Source organism: Carcharhinus amblyrhynchos, chromosome 8, assembly GCF_965287045.1.
Source record: "Carcharhinus amblyrhynchos chromosome 8, sCarAmb.v2.hapA, whole genome shotgun sequence".
NCBI classification, from domain to species: Eukaryota; Metazoa; Chordata; class Chondrichthyes; order Carcharhiniformes; family Carcharhinidae; genus Carcharhinus; species Carcharhinus amblyrhynchos.
The window spans coordinates 26,096,036-26,117,838 of record NC_137331.1 but is presented as its reverse complement, the minus strand read 5'-3'; the positions used below and the strand labels follow the sequence as shown (position 1 = coordinate 26,117,838).

General features: G+C 41.5%; 1 protein-coding gene across 2 annotated transcripts in view; it reads right to left on the bottom strand.

The window, feature by feature from the left end:
• rttn (rotatin) overlaps positions 1-21,803 on the bottom strand; it is a 203,255-nt gene that overhangs the window by 80,441 nt on the left and 101,011 nt on the right. For both annotated transcript variants that reach the window (XM_080193777.1, XM_080193778.1), the window contains exons 24-29: positions 17,974-18,168; positions 14,922-15,161; positions 12,254-12,398; positions 8,768-8,922; positions 6,802-7,021; positions 5,468-5,596 (exon numbers count right to left, since the gene is read on the bottom strand). In XM_080193777.1, coding sequence (XP_080049903.1) covers positions 5,468-5,596; positions 6,802-7,021; positions 8,768-8,922; positions 12,254-12,398; positions 14,922-15,161; positions 17,974-18,168 — 1,084 coding nt within the window. The remainder of the gene's footprint in view (positions 1-5,467; positions 5,597-6,801; positions 7,022-8,767; positions 8,923-12,253; positions 12,399-14,921; positions 15,162-17,973; positions 18,169-21,803) is intronic.

The window sequence follows — 21,803 nt, the reverse complement described above, 5'->3', positions numbered from 1 at the left end:
TCGGCCATCATTTGGAGACTGCCACTCATGGTGAGGATTCCCTGTCCCAGGCCTTCCACTGCAGATGCCACCTTTGCAGTGTTGGCCTGGGAACCACTTAAGACAGGCAATAGCTGGTCCACCTGAAAGCTTTGGGATGCCTCCCAACAGCCTTGCAATTGGTCCAGTGTGGCCATCAGCCCCTCCTGCATTCCCTGGCTCTGTTGCTGCATCTCCAGCAGCTGAGGGAGAAGTGATCTCAGAGGACCAGCGTACAGTTTGGGGCCAGCTGAGTCCCCACCTCCGGCAGGGCTCCGCATGCCAGAGGCCTTGGACTTTCCCTCCTCCACCCGATGTATATCAGCAGATGTGTTGGGCTCACCAGAGAGTGACTCAGAAGCTTCAACACTAACTGGACCTACTGACATGTCAGTATCTGGGATGGTGATCTGCAAGGTGGAAGCTTATGCCAAAAAGGTGCCACCCTTCTAAGTCCCTTCATCTGCATTCTCCCGAGGACTTATCCGAGCTGTCCTGATCAGAATGGGTGGGAACTGCAGCAGGCGCCTGCAGTCCAGAACGCCTCGGGGCATCCGGATCTGTCCCTGCAACACAGGACACAAGGTTAAGAGCAAGGGAGGGAGAGGAATCCGGGATGCCAAACACATGATTCACATTTCTCCATTGAACATAGAACAAATTTCAATTTCAGCCTCCTGGACTGCCTGAATCCATTACAGTTTGCCCATCACTGCAATAGGTCCACAGCAGATGCCATCTCCCTGGCCCGGCACTCAATCCTGGAACACCTAGATTACAAGGACATATGTGTCAGACTACTATTTATTGACTACAGCTCAGCCTTCAATACCATTATTCCCAATGAAACTCACCTCCAAACTCTGTGGCCTAGGCCTAAGCACCTCCTTCTGTGAATGGATCCTGAACTTCCTGACCCACAATCAGTAAGGACAGGCAACAACAACAACATCTCCACAATCATCCTCAACACTGGTGCCTCACAAGGCTGTGTTCTTAGCCCCCGACAATACTCCTTATATATCTATGTGGCCAAATTCCCCTCCCATTTGATTTTCAAGTTTGCTGATGACACCACTGTAGTGGGTCAGATCTCAAACAATGAGGAGACAGAGTACAGGAATGAGATGGAGAATCTGGTGAACTGGTGTGACAACAATAATCTCTCCATCAATATCAACAAAACGAAGGAGATTGTCATCGACTTCAGAAGCATAAAGGAGAACGCACCCCTGTCGACATCAACGGAGATGAAGTAGAAAGGGTTGAGAGCTTCAGATTTTTAGGTGTCCTGTTCACCAACAACCTGTCCTGCTCCCCCGAATGACACTATAGTTAAGAAAGTCCACCAAAGCCTCTACTTTCTCAGAAAACTAAGGAAATTTAGCATGTCAGTTCTCGCCAACTTTTACAGATGCACCATAGAAAGCATTCTTTCTGGTTGTATCACAGATTGGTATGGCTCTCGCTCTGTCTATGACTGCAAGGAACTACAAAAGGTTGTAAACGGAGCCCAATCCATCACGCAAACCAGCCACCTGTCCATTGACTCTGTCTACACTTCCTGCTGCCTCGGCAAACAACCAGCATAATTAAGGACCCATGCATCCCGGACATTCTCTCTTCCACCTTCTGCCGTCGGGAAAAAGACAAAAGTCTGAGGTTACGTACCATCCGATTCAAGAACTTCCCTGCTGCTGTAGACTTGTGAATGGACTTACCTTGCATTAAGATGATCCTTCTCTACACCCTAACTATGACACTACGTCCTGCACACTTTTGTTTCCTTCTCTTTGAATGGCACGCTGCGTCTGTATTGCACGCAAGAAACAATCCTTTCACTTTATGTTAATACATGTCACAATAATAAATCAAATCAAAAAAAGGAGGGTCCGCTGTCACTCTGCCTGAGATCATGGTGGGGGGGGGCAGGGGAGGGAGGGAGGGAAGGGAAGGGAAGGGACATGCAAGACATGCCGGATCATCAACACGGATACCATCGTCACACGTGAGAATACCATCCACCAGGTACACGGTAAATACTCTTGCAACTCGGCCAACATTGTCTACCTGATACGTTGCAAGAAAGGATGTTCCGAAGCATGGTACATTGGCAAGACCATGCAGACGCTACGACAACGGATGAATGAACATCGCTCGACAATCACCAGGCAAGACGGCTCCCTTCCTGTTGGCGCACACTTCAGTGGTCACGGGCATTCAGCCTCTGACCTTCGGGTAAGCGTTCTCCATGGCGGCCTTCACGACACATGACAGCGCAGAGTCGCTGAGCAGAGACTGATAGCCAAGTTCCACACACATGAGGACGGTCTCAACAGGGATCTTGGGTTCATGTTGCACTATCTGTAATCCCCGTGACTTGCCTGGGTTTGCAAAACCTCACTCACTGTGCTGACTGGAGACAATACACATCTCTTTAACCTGTGATCAGTGCTCCTTCCGCACACATTGTCGGCCACTTTAGGACTTGAACAGCAGGTTAGGTGTAAAGATTCGCATTCTAATCAGTAATCTCTAAACTGTCTGTGCTTTATATGCTCTGTCCGAGGCCAGAACTCTCCATTCACCTGACGAAGAGGGAGTCCCCTCGAAAGCTTGTGAGTTTACTGTCAAATAAATCGGTTGGACTAAAACCTGGTGTTGTCAGACTTTTTACTGTGTTTACCCCAGTCCAACGCCGGCACATCCACATCATAAAATACATCCCCCTGACATCTGTGTTGAACCTTGCCCCCTGAATCTTGAACTTGTGATCCCTTGTATTCGTCACCTCCGACCGGGGAAAAAGCTTCCCACTGTTCACCCTATCTATGCCTTTCACAATTTTATACACCTCTATTAGGTCACCCCTCATCCTCTTTCCAGGGAGAACGAACCCAGTTTGCCCAATCTCTCCTCATAGCTAAGACCCTCCATACCAGGCAACATCCTGCTAAACCTTTTCTGTACTCTCTCCAAAGTCTCCACATCCTTCAGGTAGTGTGGCAACCAGGAGTGGACGCAGTATTCCAAATGTGGCCTAACCAACATTCTATATCGCTGCAACATCATGTGCCAACTTTTATACTCTATGCACTGTCCGATAAAGACAAGCATGCCAAATGCCTTCTTCACCACCCTCTCCACCTGTGCTGCCACCTTTAGGGATCTGTGGACTTGCACACCCAGGTCCCTATGTGTATGTATAATCCTGATGGTTCTTCCATTTATTGTATAGCTCATCCCTATATTAGATCTACCGAAATGCATCACTTCGCATTTATCTGGAGTAAATTTCATTTGCCATTTCTCCGCCCAACTTTCCAGCCTATCTATATCCTGCTGTATTCTCTGACAATGTTCATCGCTATCTGCAAGTCCAGCAACCTTTGTGTCATTCGCAAACTTGCTGATCACACCAGCTACATCTTCTTCCAAATCATTTATATATATCACAAACAGCAGAGGTCCCAGTAGAGCCCTGCGGAACACCACTAGTCACAGACCTACAACCGGAGAAAGTTTCCCATCATGCCACTACTTCATTCGTACAACTTCATACCAGTTTAAGTCCGCCCAGCACTTCGAATCAAAATGGTAAAATAGGGCCCTAAGTGTCAACTGTTTCTCTCTCCACAAACACTGCCTGGCCAGCTGAAATTTTCCCAGCACTTTGTTTTTATTTCAGATCTCTAGTATCCAGAGTATTTTGCTGTTATATAAGAATTGTACAATTGAGGCGGTGTTAAAATCGATATGTAAACACACGTATGACAATATGTTTCCCTGCCATCTGAGAACGCTGACACCAATATTTTTGCACTCCAACCTTTAAACTCTTCCTTCATATTTTTAAATTTTTTTATCATGTTTTTATCCAGAATATTATTTTGTCAAGTGGGGCATTAGCATTTACTCCTTCATCAGTCCTTGTTTTTGTCTCTTACCTTCATCAGTCCTAACATTATCATTCTACATTATTCATGACTTTGATATTTCCCTTTCTAGTTTGATTTCCATGACTCCACCTCCTGTTATTTGTTATTCCCATCTTCTGCACCTAATTTCAATTTGTTAAGTTTTGACCTACTTGTCAGTTTTCTCAATTTTGACTTCTTCTAGATCCTTGCCTTTTTCTATCATCCTTTTCTATTACCTTTGGCATTATTCAGTTTCTAGCCTATTTTATCCTTATTCAATTAAGAACATAATGCTGTTTAAAGCCTCTAAAAATGGCTTTTGATGTGCACCTCGATCAACATCACATTTGCACAAGGTTGTTCGTCCTTCTAACTTCTGCACCCAATTCATCCGGTGCAGTTTTAAATTCTTCTGACTGTTCATTTAAATAGCCAATTTATCTTTCTAACAGTATTTCAAATTGATGTAAATGCTTAAGATTCACATCCACTGAACCTCAATCTCAATCCCAATTCCTCATTGCCCTGTTGTATTTGCTAGCTTATTTTTATGTGTCAAGTAACAGCTGGTACTTTTTAGTATGTTTTAAGCATTTCAACTTGTTTTTTTGCCAACTCTAAATGTCCATGTCCTCTATCAAACAGACATTCTTACTAAATGTCTTCAATTCCACTTTTGAGGTGCACAAGGTTTGTTTAGATTGCAAGTGCCCTTTAGCCTCACTGTGGTTAACTAACCAAATCAAAGCACTATAATTTTCTAAAATTGTAACTAAACTCGTATCGTGTCATTAAAAAAAAAGACTTCCAACTGATTAGAGCTATACATTTTGTACACATGCTCGAAGTGTAACCATCCCCACGCCACAGAAGTACTTCTTTTACCATATGCATGTCTCCCTTGGTCTCATCTCTAACAGCTCTAAAATGTATTACTCTATTAACATATTTGTGCATCCATTCATTTGTATTTTCTAACAATGGTAATTTTGACTGTTATCCAGTTAGATTGTCCTCCAGAACAGCTTTTCAGGTGACAGACTATAATTTTTACAGTTTCCTTTCAGAGCGTCTGCCATGTGTTTTGAATAAAACACATTATAACAGCAAAATATTGTACCAATGTAAATTACAATTTATGTGGAACAATGCATTGAAGTTGTTCTTAAAAATATATGTTTCAAATGTAAAAACAATTGATGATTGTGCAAATGATGAGGACAGAAGGCCAATACAGCTCTCTCATCATCACACAATCTAAATTCAATGCAAAAAATGGAGGTGGGTTTGATGAGTGTACCATGTACTAAAACTGGGTATGCTATGCAATAAAATGATGTAAATTACTTATGTTTGAATGCTTAATCTACATTCAGCTGAATATTATAATTCATATAGAGTTGAACTGGATGCAGTCGATTAAATCCAACTGCATACTTGCGAGCACATCATCAGAAAATATATTTGTTTTCTTTCAAAAGTAACCTTGGTGTTCACGAAATGTGCAAGGATCCCGTTGATGCTCCTACCTTATCTTTGGCATGCGTCATCATCTCGTAGGACAGCTGGAGCAAGCAGATAACTGCACTCTTTGTGACTCCTTTACCCATGAAAGACATTGCATTTCCTCCCCATTCCACGTAAAAAGATGAAATAACCTGGTAACGGGAAGAGTTAGCAGAGCCAAAAATTACAAATAAGCAAAACAATTTGATGATGCTGTGCTGAAAATATTTACCATGTATCTGTTCAGAGGTTCAGTTATAGGGTTGGCTCCATCAGTACTGGAGAGGATTGGGCTGGGTAGGTCTAAAGAAAGTTTCTATCAACATACTTACCACGTACAAAATATTTATTTGTTTAATTACAAATTCCCATGTATCCATTTTTCTAATTTTTTACCATTAAATTTTCAAACCCATTAAAGGATTACGGTTATTTCTATCCTTTATTTATATCATTTAGACATCACTGTTACTGCTCTCTTTATCTCTGTTTACTTCCCTTTAATTATGTATTAGGGGTTTGATACAACTGAGTGGCTTGCTCACCATTTCAGAGAGCAATTAAGATAGCAAATTTGCTTCCCTAAAAGGCATTAATGAAGCAGAAAGGTTTTACAACAATCTGATAGTTTTGCTTAAGGAGATGGATGAGGGGGAAATCAAGTGGTTGCTTGGTCTCTTCGAGCATTTTGAATATTTTGGAGCTGCACTCATATGGGATATGGACATTGCTGCAAAAGCCATATTTATTGCATATCCCTAATTGTCCTAAGGTCATTAAAGTGGACTTTCTACTGAAATCAATCCTTGTTGTGATGATGCGTACACATAAAGTAGACCTCTAATTATTTGAATTCTACTTTTTGAACTTTGACATTCTATAAATCAAAGGAGATAATAGCTATAAGCATTACAGATATTTGCTTCATATTCCAGAATTATTTAATTAACATTTACATTTTTTTTTTACCAGTCATGATGGGACTTGAACACGTGTCTCCAGATCATGAGTCCAGGCCTCTGGATTATTAGCCCTGTAACATAATCATAATGATAGCCTACCCCAGCATATACTACATGTATTTCTGGAGAAACGGGAAATTGAGGAAAATGGTGGAGGGGTTATCAAAATAACCTTTTTGGACAAAACGGCCATTACATCGTCGTTAAATTTCCCATTCACCTAATCTCCATATCGATGAAAAACTAGCACAAACTCCGATGAAACAAAAGATCATCAATCCAAAATGATAACTCTATTTCTTCTTGCACAGCATGTTCTGCTTTTATTTTAAACCTTAATTCAATTTAAAAAGTATTTCACTTTCATCAATTATTCTTGACATTTGACTCCATACCTCCAGCAGTCCAGTCAAATATTTCACACAAAGACAAATGGAATCCGCAGTGGCTGAGTGCAAGCTCCAGCCGGGAAGAGCAGTCACGTGGACCATTCCACGCAGTGTCCGCTCTAATGAAGGTAGACCATAGAAATGTGGCGCATCTGTAATTCGCAAACACTGTAGGAGTTTAAGCGATAACTGGGTTCTGAAAGGACCAGCCAACAACAGACACTTTCTGAAAAGCAACAACACAAATCAAAATTCAGACAATGAACTTATTTAAGTAGATCAAACACCTTCAGTTAAAATACTTTAATTAAGAAGAGTATTATCACTCATTTCAGATACAAATGGTCTTCAAATAAAAGTTTCACAAAAACTTTGGTTCAACCACAATTTTTCTGCCTGTAGAAAGATTATGTAATTCGTAGGAGTAAATAGTTTGAAAAATCATAATCTCAAAAATAGCAAGTGATATTATCAATCACTGGAGGAAGTAAAAAGTTCATGTTCTATAGGAAATTTTTGAGGTTGGCTAGCAAGAACATTATCATAACTGACACATAACTGAAGAGCATCATTTTCCGAAGATGTTTAGATATAAATGGAAATTGTTGCTGTGGCTTTACAGAGACAAAGCAGAAAAGGATGCCAAACCAAAGGTGAAGTTATTTGGAAGAGCAACTGAGAGTTTGGTCAATATAAAACTGTTTAGAAGAGGTTTGGTGGGGGTTGGGGGAGGCATATCTCAGTGGAGGAAAGCATACTAGCCTATTGTAGAAAAGGAGAAAGAATACACAAGTGAATAGAAACATAGAAGATAGGAGGAGGAAGCTATTTGGCCCTTTCAGCCTGCTCCGCCATTCATCAAGATCACGGCTGGTCATCTAACTCAGTAGCCTAATCCTGCTTTTTCCCCATAATCTTTGATCCCATTTGCCCCAAGTGCTACATCCAGCCACCTCTTGAATGCATTCAATGTTTTGGCATTAACTACTTCCTGTGGTAATGAATTCCACAGGCTCACTACTCTTTGGGTAAAAAAATGTCTCCTCACCTCCGTCCTAAATGGTATACCCTGAATCCTCAGACTTACTCTGGACTTCCCTACCACTGGGAACATCGTCTCTGCATCTATCTTGTCTAGACCTGTTAAAATTTTATAAGTCTGTATGGGATCCCACTCATTCATCTGAACTTCAGCGAAAACAATCCTTCCCTAGTCAATCTATCCTCGTCAGTCCCACCATACCCAGAATCAGCCTGGTAAACAGATAATGAAAGCTTGGGATTGGGTGACTAAGGCCATCGAGTAACAATTAAAATAACCAGGTGGTTAGTGGTAGAATTAGACCATAGCCTTTTACACACTTCAAAGTTTCTATTTACAGAGATGCACAGTACAAGCACCTCCAAGCCCAACAATCAGTTTCAATCTGCCACTACATCTAGGGGTAGAAGGGAATCCCCAATTAATGCTCAGCACCTGAACACAATTACACATAGTGCAGAGGAGTGTAAAGACATCGGGACGGGTAAAGCCACGCAGAGCTTTAAACTTAGGAATGAAAATTACAATTTTTAATCTGGGAACCAGATCTAAGATAGGTCAGTGAGGACTATGGAGACGGGCAACCAGGATTTAGGAGGATTTTGGACATTGGAAGTACGTGAAGAAAATAATACACAAACTATTTAGTCAACCTGAATGCTGCAAGTCTGGATTAGTGAAACTCGGCAAGAAAATCTAAAATGTCTGCAAATGCAACTTATGTGGCTCCTCTTTCTCCTCTTCCCTGTTGGAAGCAGCTGACCTGTGAAGTGCAATTCCTTGATATTAAAATCATGAATTTGCTAACTCAGAAATTCAGCACTCCCAACAGTGTCCTAATACAATGGTGCAGGACTGGACTGTATTCACGAAGTTAACACTGTTTGATAACCATTGATAAAAAAAAAAATCAGCTTCAACTGTTTGTACCTGTTTGTAACAGAGGTGAGGGATCGCAACATTGTATTGAAGAATCCACTTAGCTCCTTTTGCAGCTTCTGCTTTACAAGGGTTTGAATTTCGTCCACTTCACCTTGCACAGGTGATTCAGTTTGCACCAACAAATTCATCAGTGGATTGGTTTCCTGCCAGTGAAACACCATATCAATATTATAGATCATAGAATCCCTCCAGTACAGGAGGCCATTCAGCCCCTTGAGTCTGTACTGACCACAATCCCACCCAAGTCCTATTCCCGCAACCCCATGCATTTACCCAGCTAAATCCCCTGACACCAGGGCCAAGCTAGCATGGTCATCAACCCAACTCGCATATCTTTGGACTGTGGGAGGAAACCAGAGTACCTGGAGGAAGCTCATACAGACACAGGGAGCATGTGCAAACTCCACACAGACAGTGACCCGTGGTCAGAGATGAACCTTGGACATTGGCGCTGTGAGGCAATAGTGCTAACCATTGTGCCACCATGCTGTCCTATTTATAATGGCGACTAAAGTGAACCAAATGTTCCATTTCTTGAAACCTCACCAACTCCTCACCCAAAAAATGTACTTCTGTAGTTGATGCACTGCAACAGATCTTTGTGTTGTGGTTATCACTGAACCCCTGCACTGTCCATTCACTCCAACTGTCCTGCTGCAGTACTGAGGGTTAGGTTGGTCAACTTTAGTGACAGGATCACAAACCTTGAAGGAACATTAATGTTTAAACATTTTTGGATAATTTACAAATTTATCATGTTGATGAGCTTGGGAGCACAAACAGATTTATTTCAATCTTGGCAAAGAGAATGAAACATTTATTGTCTTCGCACACAAAACATGGGTGTTCCCATACAATTTTTCAGCAAACACAGTATTATCAAGTACACAAGTTATCTGCTTTAGAATATAGATTGGTGATCGCAGGTTTGTAGTGTTAGCCTGAGAATGGAAGGTATACGTCATCAGTAGTGATATACTGTCTCCTTTGAACATGTATGCTAATGTGAAAATACAAAAATAAACATCTGAGCTTGATAAAAGATGCTGACAACCACACGACTACATTCATCACACCCCAACAAATAAGTGGATGGTATAAAAATATTTTGGTGTTTTGGATGATACAAATATTTTGGATGGTGCAAAAACTTCAATGTCAACACAACGAAGGAGATTGTTATCGACTTCAGGAAGTGTAGAGGAGAACGTGCCCCTGTCTACATCAACAGGGCCAAGGAGAAATAGTCAAAAGCTTCAAGTTTTTACATGTTTAGATCACCAACAACCTGACCTGGTCCCTCCATGCAGACACTATAGTTAAGAAAACCTACCAACGCCTCTACTTTCTCAGAAGACTAAGAAAATTTGGCATGTCAGCTACAACTCTCAACTTTTACAGATGCACCACAGAAAGCATTCTTTATGGTTGTATCACAGCTTGGTACGGCTCCTGCTCTGCCAAAGACCGGAAGAAACTACAAAAGGTCGTGAATGTAGCCCAATCCATCATGCAAACTAGCCTCCCATCCATTAACTCTGTCTACACTTCCCACTGCCTCGACAAAGCAGCAGCATAATTAAGAATCCCACACATCCTGGACATTCTCTTTTCCACTTTCTTCTGACGGGAAAAAGATACAGAAGCCTGAGATCACGTACCAGCCGACTGAAGAACAGCTTCTTCCCAGCTACCATCAGACTTTTGAATAGATCTACCTTGCACAAAGTTGATCTTTCTCTACATTCTAGGTATGACAGTAACACTACATCCTGCACTCTCTTGTTTCCGTCTCTATGAACGGCATGCTTTGTCTGTATAGTGCACATGAAACAATACTTTTCACTGTATACTAATACATGTGACAATAATAAACAAAATAAGTCAAATCAAAATATTGTTGATAATATCCAAACATCATCTATTGCAATTTTATAAAATCATAGCATATTCACTAGAATGATAGAATCCTACAGCGCAGGAGGCAGCCATTTGGCCCATCGAGCCTGCACCAACAACAATCCCACCCAGGCCTTATCCCCACAACCCCACATATTTACCCTGCTAGTCCCCCAGCACTAAGGAGCAATTTAGCATGCCTTATCCATCTAATCTACACACCTTTGGACTGCGGGAGGAAACTTGAGCACTCAGAGGAAACCCACACAGACACAGGAAGAACGTGCAAATTTCACGTAACCTGAGGCCGGAATTGAACCAGGTCCCTGGTGCTATGAGGGAGCAGTGTTAACCACTGTTGCCACCCACAGTGTTCACTTAGTTCGCTGTAATTGAATATCAGATACCAGAGAATACCAGAATCCTCCAGAATCAGCATGAACATCCAATATCAGAAAGCAAACTGAGTTGATTCTGATCTCGGCTGTGCAAGAGTACCACTGTAAACAATCTGTTTTCACATAGCGAAATGTACATAAAGAAGCATGCCAAAGCACTTCATAAATGGGTACAAGAAAGTGGACATTAAGAGTGAGATTCAGAGAATTACAATCGGCAAAGAGATAGGTTTTGAGAAGATTTTTAAACAAGTGCAGAGCTGAAGAAAATACGAGCACACAATCTTACAAATTCATCACATTCAAATAGCTGAATGAAGCTCGAAAAGTTAGAGGTATAAACATAAGAAATAGAAGCTGCCATCAATCTAGTTACGTGGAAATTCTAACACAAAAAATATTTTGAAGTTGCTGAAAAAAAACAGAAGCTTTTTTGTCTTCTACTCAAAAGGACAAATGTAAGGTCAAACTTCAAACAAACACAGAAATTTACATTACAGAAGAAAAGCGTGCTGATTGTTTGGCAAGTTGCCTCTGATTGGTCAAGGCATTGCCATGGAGAAAACAGCTTCCAAGGTACTCAATTGAAGAAAGGTGATTTCCTTCGTTTGCACAGAATAGGTCCCTTTGTATGAATATATGTTGTTTATAGCAAAGGAAGCTACATTACCAGCTCCACTGATCATCTTAAATAGGTTGCTAATGTAGCTAATGAGAGACCTTGGAGTGAATGCCACAGATTCCTCAGTGTAGTGGTACAGATAAATAAGGTGGTTAAGGAGGCAAATAGAATCCTTTCATTTATTAGCTGAGGCACAGAATACAAGAGCATGGGAGTTCTGCAGGAAACATATGAATCATTAGTTAAGCCATAACTTAAGCAGCGTGTGCAGTTTTGGTCACCACATGAGAAAAAGAATGCAGTTGCTTTAGAGGAGGTACAGAGGAGATTTACAAGGATGCTGATGTGATTGCTCGTGTCCAATTTCACCCAATTCAGCAAAAAGAAAGTAGCAATCAGCCTCTGAAAAAAACAACCTTAAGGCTATGTGCTAACTTTGGTATTCAACTGACATTAATGGCCATTCTGATCATATCAGTTGCCTTTGCTGGATTACATCCATTTACTATATCATCTATTATTCATCTAATTTACTAGCAGTACGATAATTTTTACCTGTCTAAGTAGGAGCTCCAAAAGCAGGTTTAGGTCCTGAATATTTGTACTATCCCGTTGTGCTATCAACATTCTGCTCAGGAAAGCCACAACATCAGCCAGGAGTTTCTCATCTTCAACACAGGCTGGAAGAACTTGTAAAAATCTAGAACATAATTAATAATGACTGTGCAAAACGTCAAGCAGGTCTCTATACCCTGAGAGTAACGTTTCACACATGTGATTTTGTTATTTTTGAAATACTGGCTTTTGTTGTACATAGAATAAGCCAGGCAAAACAAACCTAAAACAAGATTATACATAATGAAATAGAATTTAATTCCAATCCTTCAGTGAGAGTTTCAGAAATGTAATTGTTAATTGATGCACATTCTGTGTGCACCCCGCTTCTGACAGCAGCATTCTTATTTTGTCTGTACTCTTTTGCAATGCTCACATCATAATTAAGCAAAAAGGCACTGTGGAACTCGACATGGACTTTTTCAGGTGTTATGTGTATGCCTGAAGGCTATCTGAAGGTAGCGAAAAAACTCTGATTGAAAGAGAAATTCTGGCATTCACTCCCCACTATATCATTACTGAAGTTTCATCAGGATTTCAGCTTTGGTTTCATTGCTTTCAGTCCAACTGTAATGCAGGAAGTCAAAATGGAATAAACTGCACATATCAGCATTGATGCCTGTCATATTCCCGCTTATTGTGGGAAAATCTATTAGTGTTTTAGAGGGGGTTACTACTTGCCAAATTGAGGGTGGTCTCGAGAAACGACGATGAGATCCCAGCTGGATGCAGAATTACAGCAGGCTTTAACGTTGTTGCAGTAATAGGCATGAATGCTCAGAAAGAGCCACCTCTGCAGAGAAAGCCCATTACCAAGTTCTTATAGTGTGACTTTTACACCCTATCCCATTGAAACACATCTTCCTGTATACAATGATCGTTTGCCATTACGTACTTAATGATGTTATACAGCAGAATTCTGGTCTGATAGGTTTAGAGTACATGTTAATAGCTCCTGATTTCCTGTTAACATATAGAAGCAAGACCCACTAAATATTAATGTAAATCCATTGGTAATTTCCAATTTATGGCCCTGTAACTATAACCCCTTCCAGCACTCAGAGTTGAGACAGTTTAGATTGTGTTCAAATACACAGATGCTTATTTTGCTTTTCTCATTCCACATCTGTTTGTACTTTAATCAGTCCAACGCTTAGCCTTTGTTTTAACATCTCCAAGTTAAATCTCACTCTGCAAGGAGTCCCGGGTTTTGGCAGCAAGATATGTATTCTTATTAATTCTCCATCCAGCTACGTCTGTGAATTCCCTATCCAGTCAGGGAGCATGGCTCCCTTCCTGAAATCCACATCAATGCAGCTGAACCTCTGCATCTCAGGGAATTACTCCATCCCTCATCTGGCTGCTTACTCAAGCCGAACCTGGCACTGCTCACTGTGCCCTGTCTGACCTTAACCAGACAGGGCACATTCCATACTTAAAATCCACACTTAGACATAACCATCCTGTTAGCCATCACAGTGACCTCCATCACAAAATCTCATTAAGTTCCTCCACATGCTAAAACTCGTTCACGTTGTCGTTTTGAAGCTTGATACTCCTAGATGCTCCACAATGGCTGTCTGAGTACCAACCTATCTAAATGCCAAGTGATCCAGAACTCTAGTGGCTGTATTCTAACCCATCCCAATTGGTGAATCCTGTACTAGCAAACATTCACTGATTCCCCATGACCCATCACACCTCAAATTCCTTATTTCCTTCAAAGCTTTCCATGGTCTCACTCCTTTCTATGATCCCAGCCCCACAGCGCAGCACTTACTATTGTCCTACTATCTTTGGACGATTATAATTCCTCCATTCTCTTTGCCCAACCTATACTGGCCTTTGGCCGCCAGATCATTACCCTCTGCAACTTCCTGAGAAGTGACCATTTTGCCAATTCTTCCTTTTCCTGCAAGAGCAATGTTAAAAGCTTTTTGGTTCAGCAGCACTTGACAGCCCATAACATTTCTCCTACTTGTCCTATAATATTTGCTATTTAAAGGTAATATAAAGTGAAGGCTAAAGTTCTTCAAAAAAAAACTTACCAGAACTACATTAAAAGTTATAGGCTTCAATAGTCCAACTGATATCGTGCCTATTTTGCAATCAAAAATAGAATGGGACATGAGGAAGCAAAACTAAAGTTGGCTGGTACGCACTCTGTTCACTAAGACAATTTGAAATAAAGCCCGCAAAAAAATGTCTGCATCAGTGATGCCTAAAGGTTCAAATTTATGATAAAAACAAATTTAAGGCTTTCCCCAGGCACCTTGCTTAGCACTGGTCCAACAACAGAACATCATTTTGTCGCAGCCCCTTTCAACAGTATCTTCTGTGCAGAAAATTCAAGCAGTAATTTTGGCTATATTTATGAAGATAACTTGAAAATGAACCAATTGGAGAGATTAAAAGAGGTAGAAAAGTTTCATTTTAAAAGATACACTGAATAAACAATAAAAGTATGTACATATAACAGTTAAACATCTTAGATGCAGTAGGCATAATTTGAAAATATCTAGTTACTGAATAGCGAACTGATTGGAACTCACAAGTTACTCAATTACCAATTTTTGCAAGTGTTGTAGTTTTCAATAATTGTACATACCTGCCCAGTGCTGTCTGCCATTCAAGGTGATGTAATATGGATATACTGTTATCGGTTCCTCGTTTCAGAGCCAGTTTGTCATTCAACAAATACAATCTCATTCGGGTCAGAGCAGAACAGACAATACTGTGAGACACTGCCTGGGTGATGGAAATGAGGCATTCTTGCAAGCCACTATTAACATGGGTTGTTTTAAGGACTACAATGTCAACAGGCAACAACTTTAGATTCTCTAAGAACCTATAAAAGAAAAAAGATAATAAAGCAACAGATCAATGTGTCAAGAAGTCAGTATGCATGCAATCATATTTTTCAGCATCAATATTTAACGTACACAGACATCATGCACAGAAGTTCATAAGATATAAAAGCAAAAATTAGGCCATTCGGCCCATCAAGTTTGCTCCACCATTCGATCATGGCTGATATGCTCTCATCCTCATTTTCCTGCCTTCTCCCCGTAACCCTTTAATCCATTATCAATTAAAAATCTGTCCAACTCTCCTTAAATTTACTCGTTATCCCAGCATCCATTGCACTTTGGAGTAGCAAATTTCACAGAATCACAACCTTTTGTGAGAAATAGTTTCTCCTCAACTCTTAAATTTCCCACCCCTTATCTTAAGACTACGACCTCTCATCCTAGAATGCCCCACCAGCAGAAGCTTCTGCTCCATGACTACTTTATCCATACTTTTTGATCTCTACTCATTCTTCTAAATATTGACCTAAACTATTCAATGGCTTTTCATATGACAAATCCCTCATCTCTGGAATCAATCTAGTGAACTTCCTCTGAATTGCCTGCTATGCCACTACAACCTTCCTCAAATAAGGGGACCAAAACTGTGCACAATACTCTAGGTGCGGCCTCATCAATGCTTTGTACAGTTGCAACAATACTTCCTTACCTATATATTCTATTCCTTTAGCTATAAATGCCAACATTTCATTCGCTTTCTTTGTTATCTGCTGTATCTGCATTCTAGTTTTCTGTGATTCATGAACGAGGACACCAAATCCCTTTGCACCGGAGCACCCTGGAGGTCTCTCTCCATTTAGATAATATGTTGCCTTCCCATTTTTCTGACCAAAATGCACAACATCACGCTTATCTACATTAAACTCCATCTGCCACATTTTGTTAAGCTAAAGTTAAACTCTATGAACATAATTTTAAATTGCAGCAATTAAACCATAAAAATCAGAATAAGCTATTGGAAGACAGTATGATTTGTTTAGAGCATTTAGAATCTTAATTATTATTTTGACTCTCTACTCCTGCTGGGTTGCTGGATTGCAGATGAACCGGTTTTAGAAGTTGCCTGCGTTATTCAGCATGGTATTACAATGATGACGCAGGAAAAGTTAGAAAGTAATAATTTGTACTCCATTTATCAGTGAGTAAATACACCATGTGGTGCACACTATACCATGCAGACCAGTGTCTGATTCTATGGTCTCGATGGTCAATCAATCTGGTTCAATGATGTATTTATCAACAGCCTAACAGTCTAGGGCTCCCAACCTCATGCTGTTCAGAAACTCCAGTTGGGAATCATTACTTAGCAGAATCCCTACAGTGCAGAAGGCGGCCATTTGGCCCAACGAGTCTGCGCCAGCTACAATTCCACCCAGACCCAATCCCCATAACCCCATGTGTTGACCCTGCTAGTCCCCTGATACTAAGGGGCAATCAACGTGGCCAAATCATCCTAACTCACGCATGGGAGGAAATCCACACAGACACAGGGAGAATGTACAAACTCCAGACAGCCAGTGACCCAATGCCAGGAATTGAACCCAGGTCCCTGGTGCTGTGAGGCAGCAGTGCTAACCAGAATAGAAATAGTGCTAATTGGTGTTTGCTAATTGCAGAACAGAAAACAAAAGCATATAAGCCCATTAGTTGGGCAGATGAACAGTGGGCTGCCCATCATTACAGGGAAAGAATAGGCACACAAGTTAAAGTTAAATAATGAATAGCCCCTAAAATGCGTCACTGCTTTCAAACCAACAGCAAAACTTGGAATGGATTAAACAAACAGCTTTTGGGGCATGGTGGCTGGGTAGATATTAAGTCTATGCCAGAGGACACAGGAAATTGTACGAGAGACTAACTTTGGTCGTCTTAGATACTGTGGCTGGAGGAACCCTTAAGTGGAGGCAGATAGATTCATTTCTGGAAAATAAAGCACACGATTCCAATATAACAGAAAGACTCTGCATATTTTCCTCTGAAGAGCTGTACCCACAAATCTAATGATGACACATATTTGGAAAATAAGGCTTCATCACCATTCACCAGTTTAATTTGTTATAAAACAAATATATGGATATATATATATACTATGGATAGGATAGAGGTGGAGAGACTCTTCCCGCTCAAAAAAGACAGTAGGACTAGGGGGCACAGCCTCAAGATAAAGGGGAGGCGGTTTAGAACGGAGTTGAGGAGGAACTTCTTCACTCAAAGGGTGGTGAATCTCTGGAATTCTCTGCCCGTTGAAGTGGTGGAGGCTGCCTCGCTAAATATTTTTAAGAAGCGGGTTGATGGGTTCTTGATAAGAGAGGGGATTAAGGGTTATGGGGAGAGGGCGGGAAAGTGGAACTGAGCCACGACAGATCAGCCATGATCTTATTGAATGGCGGGGCAGGCTCGAAGGGCTAGATGGCCTACTCCTGCTCCTATTTCTTATGTTCTTATGTTCTTAAAACCATTATTGTTCATCAGTACTTTACAGCAGAGTCACTCATTCTTGCACACATTGACTGTTCTTCTATTACAGTGCAATGCAAATGTTTACTTCAGCTACTATACACAAAACAAAGTTAATCGCTCACAGAATTTCCTCTGCCCTTTGGCATGGAGTTAACATCTGCCTAGCAGCCCATACTCCAAAAGGTGTCACTTCTTTTTAATCTGCTTCAATTCTTTGCTGTTGGCTTCATCACAATCAGGGATTCGTGCTTGGGTGCATTTGCTTTTTTAATTTTCATCAACATGACTGTTCTTTGTGCGTAAACAGCTAGAGATTATATTTATACTTACTCTGGTGATGTATCAAATCCTGGATATCCATTCTGATCAAGAATCTGATCAATTCCATGATACCATGCAATATTCCAGGCTACTTTCAACATGTCCGACAGAGGTCTTAATGCCATGGGGTCTGAAGAAGATGGGACCACAGTACAGTAGGGACTCACAGCATGATGAACGGCTGCTTTGACCATCAAGTTGTACCTTTTCAAATAAAATGAAATCATGTAGAACATGCCATAACAAAAACAATTGTTCAAAAATATAACACCAATTAACATCCAACATGATTTTTCCAGTTAATTAGAAGAATGAACAATGAATTTTGACCTAGCTGGGTTGCTGGGTCTGACAAAAAGATATGTTTCCAGTCATATCAGGTGCACCACCAAACACTAAAGTCATCGTGCCAGCAGCTCCTGGAACTAAACTGGCAAAATGAGTCTTTACGTTGGTGGCACTGAAAGGAATAAGATTTGTTTTCCACCATTAATAAACCACGACATAAGTTATTTCATGGTGAGTTCCAGGCATTTACAAAATCAGAGTGGAATTCTCCCATCTGGACTAATTCTTGTGGCAAGGGTGGGAATTGGGAGTCTGACGAATTTATTGGAGTTCTATGAGAATGTGTCTAGGGCGGTGGATAGAGGAGAGCCGGTGGATGTGGTCTTTCTTGATTTTCAGTTTGACAAGGTGCCTCGCAAGAGGTTATTACAGAAGGTCAGGAGGCATGGAGTTGGGGGTAGGGTGTTAGCGTGGATAGAGGATAGGCTGTCAAATAGGAGGCAGAGAGTGGGGGTCAATGGGTGCTATACGGATTGGCGGTTGGTGACTAGTGGAGTGCCCCAGGGGTCAGTGTTGGGGCCTCAGCTATTTACCATTTATATAGATGATCTGGAGGAGGGAACCGAGTGTATGGTGTCGAAATTTGCTGATGACACCAAGATTGATGGAACTGCAAATTGTGCGGAGGATGTGGAGAGTCTGCAGAAGGATCTAGGTAGGCTGGGTGAATGGGCCAGGAACTGGCAAATGTAATTTAATGTTGGCAAATGTGAGGTTGTCCATTTTGGTAGGAATAATGGTAGGAAGGACTATTACGTGGCGAAAAACTGCAGCATGCGACGGTGCAGAGGGACCTCGGGGTCCTTGTGCACGAGTCGCAAAAACCCAGTCTGCAGGTGCAGCAGGTGGTCAGGAAAGCAAATGGGATGCTGGCCTTCATAGCGAGGGGGATTGAATATAAAAGTAGGGAGGTCTTGCTGCAGCTGTATAGGGCATTGGTGAGGCCGCAGCTGGAGTACTGTGTGCAGTTTTGGGCGCCGCACTTACGCAAGGATATTTTGGCCTTGGAGGGAGTGCAGAGGAGGTTCACTGATTCCAGAGTTGAGGGGGTTGAACTATGAGGAGAGGCTGAATAAACTAGGCTTGTACTCGTTAGAGTTTAGAAGAATGAGGGGAGATCTCATTGAGACGTATAAGATGTTGAATGGGATGGATAGGATAGAGGTGGAGAGACTCTTCCCGCTCAGAAAGGACAGTAGGACTAGGGGGCACAGCCTCAAGATAAAGGGGGGGGCAGTTTAGAACGGAGTTGAGGAGGAACTTCTTCACTCAAAGGGTGGTGAATCTCTGGAATTCTCTGCCCGTTGAAGTGGTGGAGGCTGCCTCGCTAAATATTTTTAAGACACGCGTTGATAGGTTTTTGATAGGCAAGGGGATTAAGGGTTATGGGGAGAGGGCGGGAACGTGGAACGGAGCCACGACAGATCAGCCATGATCTTATTGAATGGCGGGGCAGGCTCGAGGGGCTAGATGGCCTACTCCCGCTCCTATTTCTTATGTTTTTATGTTCCTGCTGAGGCGGCTGGCAGGAAGCCATGCCATTTCTTGCGGCCCTAACCTCATTAAGCCCCTACGTCATTATTAACACCGCATTCGGGCAGGCCTGGCATGATGGCTTGCATCATGCCATCCTATCCTGCCATATTGAAAAGGCACCCAATATCACTGACACACCATTGAAGAAAGAAAATGGACATCCTGACAAACCAGACAGATCTCCAGGAACAAGCTAAGGCTGGAAGTTAGATCTTCTCATGACACAAGCCAAAAGATTCAGTTGTAGATGCTCCCCTCACTCACTGCTGTAGTCTTCTGCGGTCCAAGGCTGCTGGCAGTCTCCATCCCGAACTTTGGAGGCAACACCAGGCAGTTTTTAGGCGCATCCTGATTTCTGCACACCAAGTTGTTCCAGATGTGCCCTGGACTAGCATGTTTCCCTGCTGGTGTCATGGAGAATCAGGTGTGGGTGGAAGATTCTGGTCAGGCCTTCATCTGCATTTCATTAGTGGAATGCAAATCAGTTTCAATTAGGCCTCCAATGGGTTTCCCAATCCACCATGGGGTACCAGCGGAAGATCCCACAAATCTGCCTTAATATCACTGTATTTAGTTCGCTGTCATATTTTAATTTGCAATGCCTCTGTGAAGTACATTGGGATATTTTAATAAGTGAGAGGTGGTATCAAAATAAAAGCTCGTCGCTGTGATGATATCCAAAGGCAGTGATACAAAAAAGGGATATTCTTCAGGGTCTACAGTAGTTTCCTTCAACTGATTGAAGAATATGAATTGTAATTGAAGACAGTTAAGAGAAGTGAACATTTCGAAGTATAACGCTCAAAGAGTTCCTCAAAGACATACAAGATAAATTTATAGGTGAAGGGCATGCAGAGGGGTACACTTCCATCCAGTCCACAAGCATGATCCTGAGATTCTGGCCACTTCTCATTTTAATTCTCTGCCCATTCCATTCTGACCTTGGTTTCTTATGGTGTTCAATGAAGTTCAAACATAAGCTTGAGGAATGGCAGCTATGTTTTTATTAGGCACGTCACAGCCTTCAGGAGTTCAACAATTTCAGCTCCTGATCTCTGCTCCCATTTTCTTTGCTGATAGCTGTGGAAGGGGATTCTGTTCCATCTTTTACTTCTTTCTTTGCTCTATTACCGTTTCTCTTGGTCTTGCATCATCAACTTTTTGTTCTTTCTACCTGGCACTGCCTTTTCCAGGCCTCTGTATCTTCCTAAAAATTGTGAAATCCCTAACTTTTTTTCCACCTGACAAAATACAATCAATCTGAAACATTAGCTTTGTTTCTGTCTCCACAGAGGGCACCTGACCTGCTGAGCATTCCAGCATTCTTTGTTTTATTTCAGACTTTTAACATCTACAGTATTTTACTTTTTGTATAAATTTGTAGACATCTCTTTTTGACAACAACCAAATAAATTAACTCAAATTAACTTAGAGTTGTAATCATAGAGGATTACAGCATGGAAACAGGCCCTTTGGCCCAACTTGTCCATACCGCCCTTTCTTTAAGCGACAAAGCTAATCCCAATTGCCTGCATTTGGCCCTTAATCCTCTATACCCATCTTACCCAAATAACTGTCTAAATGACTTTTAAAATACAAAATTGTACCGATTCTACTATTATCTCTGGCAGCTTGTTCCAGACACTTAGCACCCTCTGTGAAAAACTGTCCCTCTGGGCCCTTTTGTATCTCTCTCACCTTAAACGTTTGCCTTCTAGTTTTAGGCTCTCCTTTCTTTGGGGAAAGATGTTGACTATCTAGCTGATCTACACCCCTCATTAGTTTATAGACCTCTAAAAGATTACCCCGAAACCTCTTACGCTCCAGAAAAAAAAAGTCCTAGTCTATCCACCCTCGCCTAATAATTCAAACCATCAAGTCCAGGTAGCATCCTAGTAAATCTTTTCTGCACTCTTTCTAGTTTAACAATATCCTTTCTATCATTGGGTGACCAG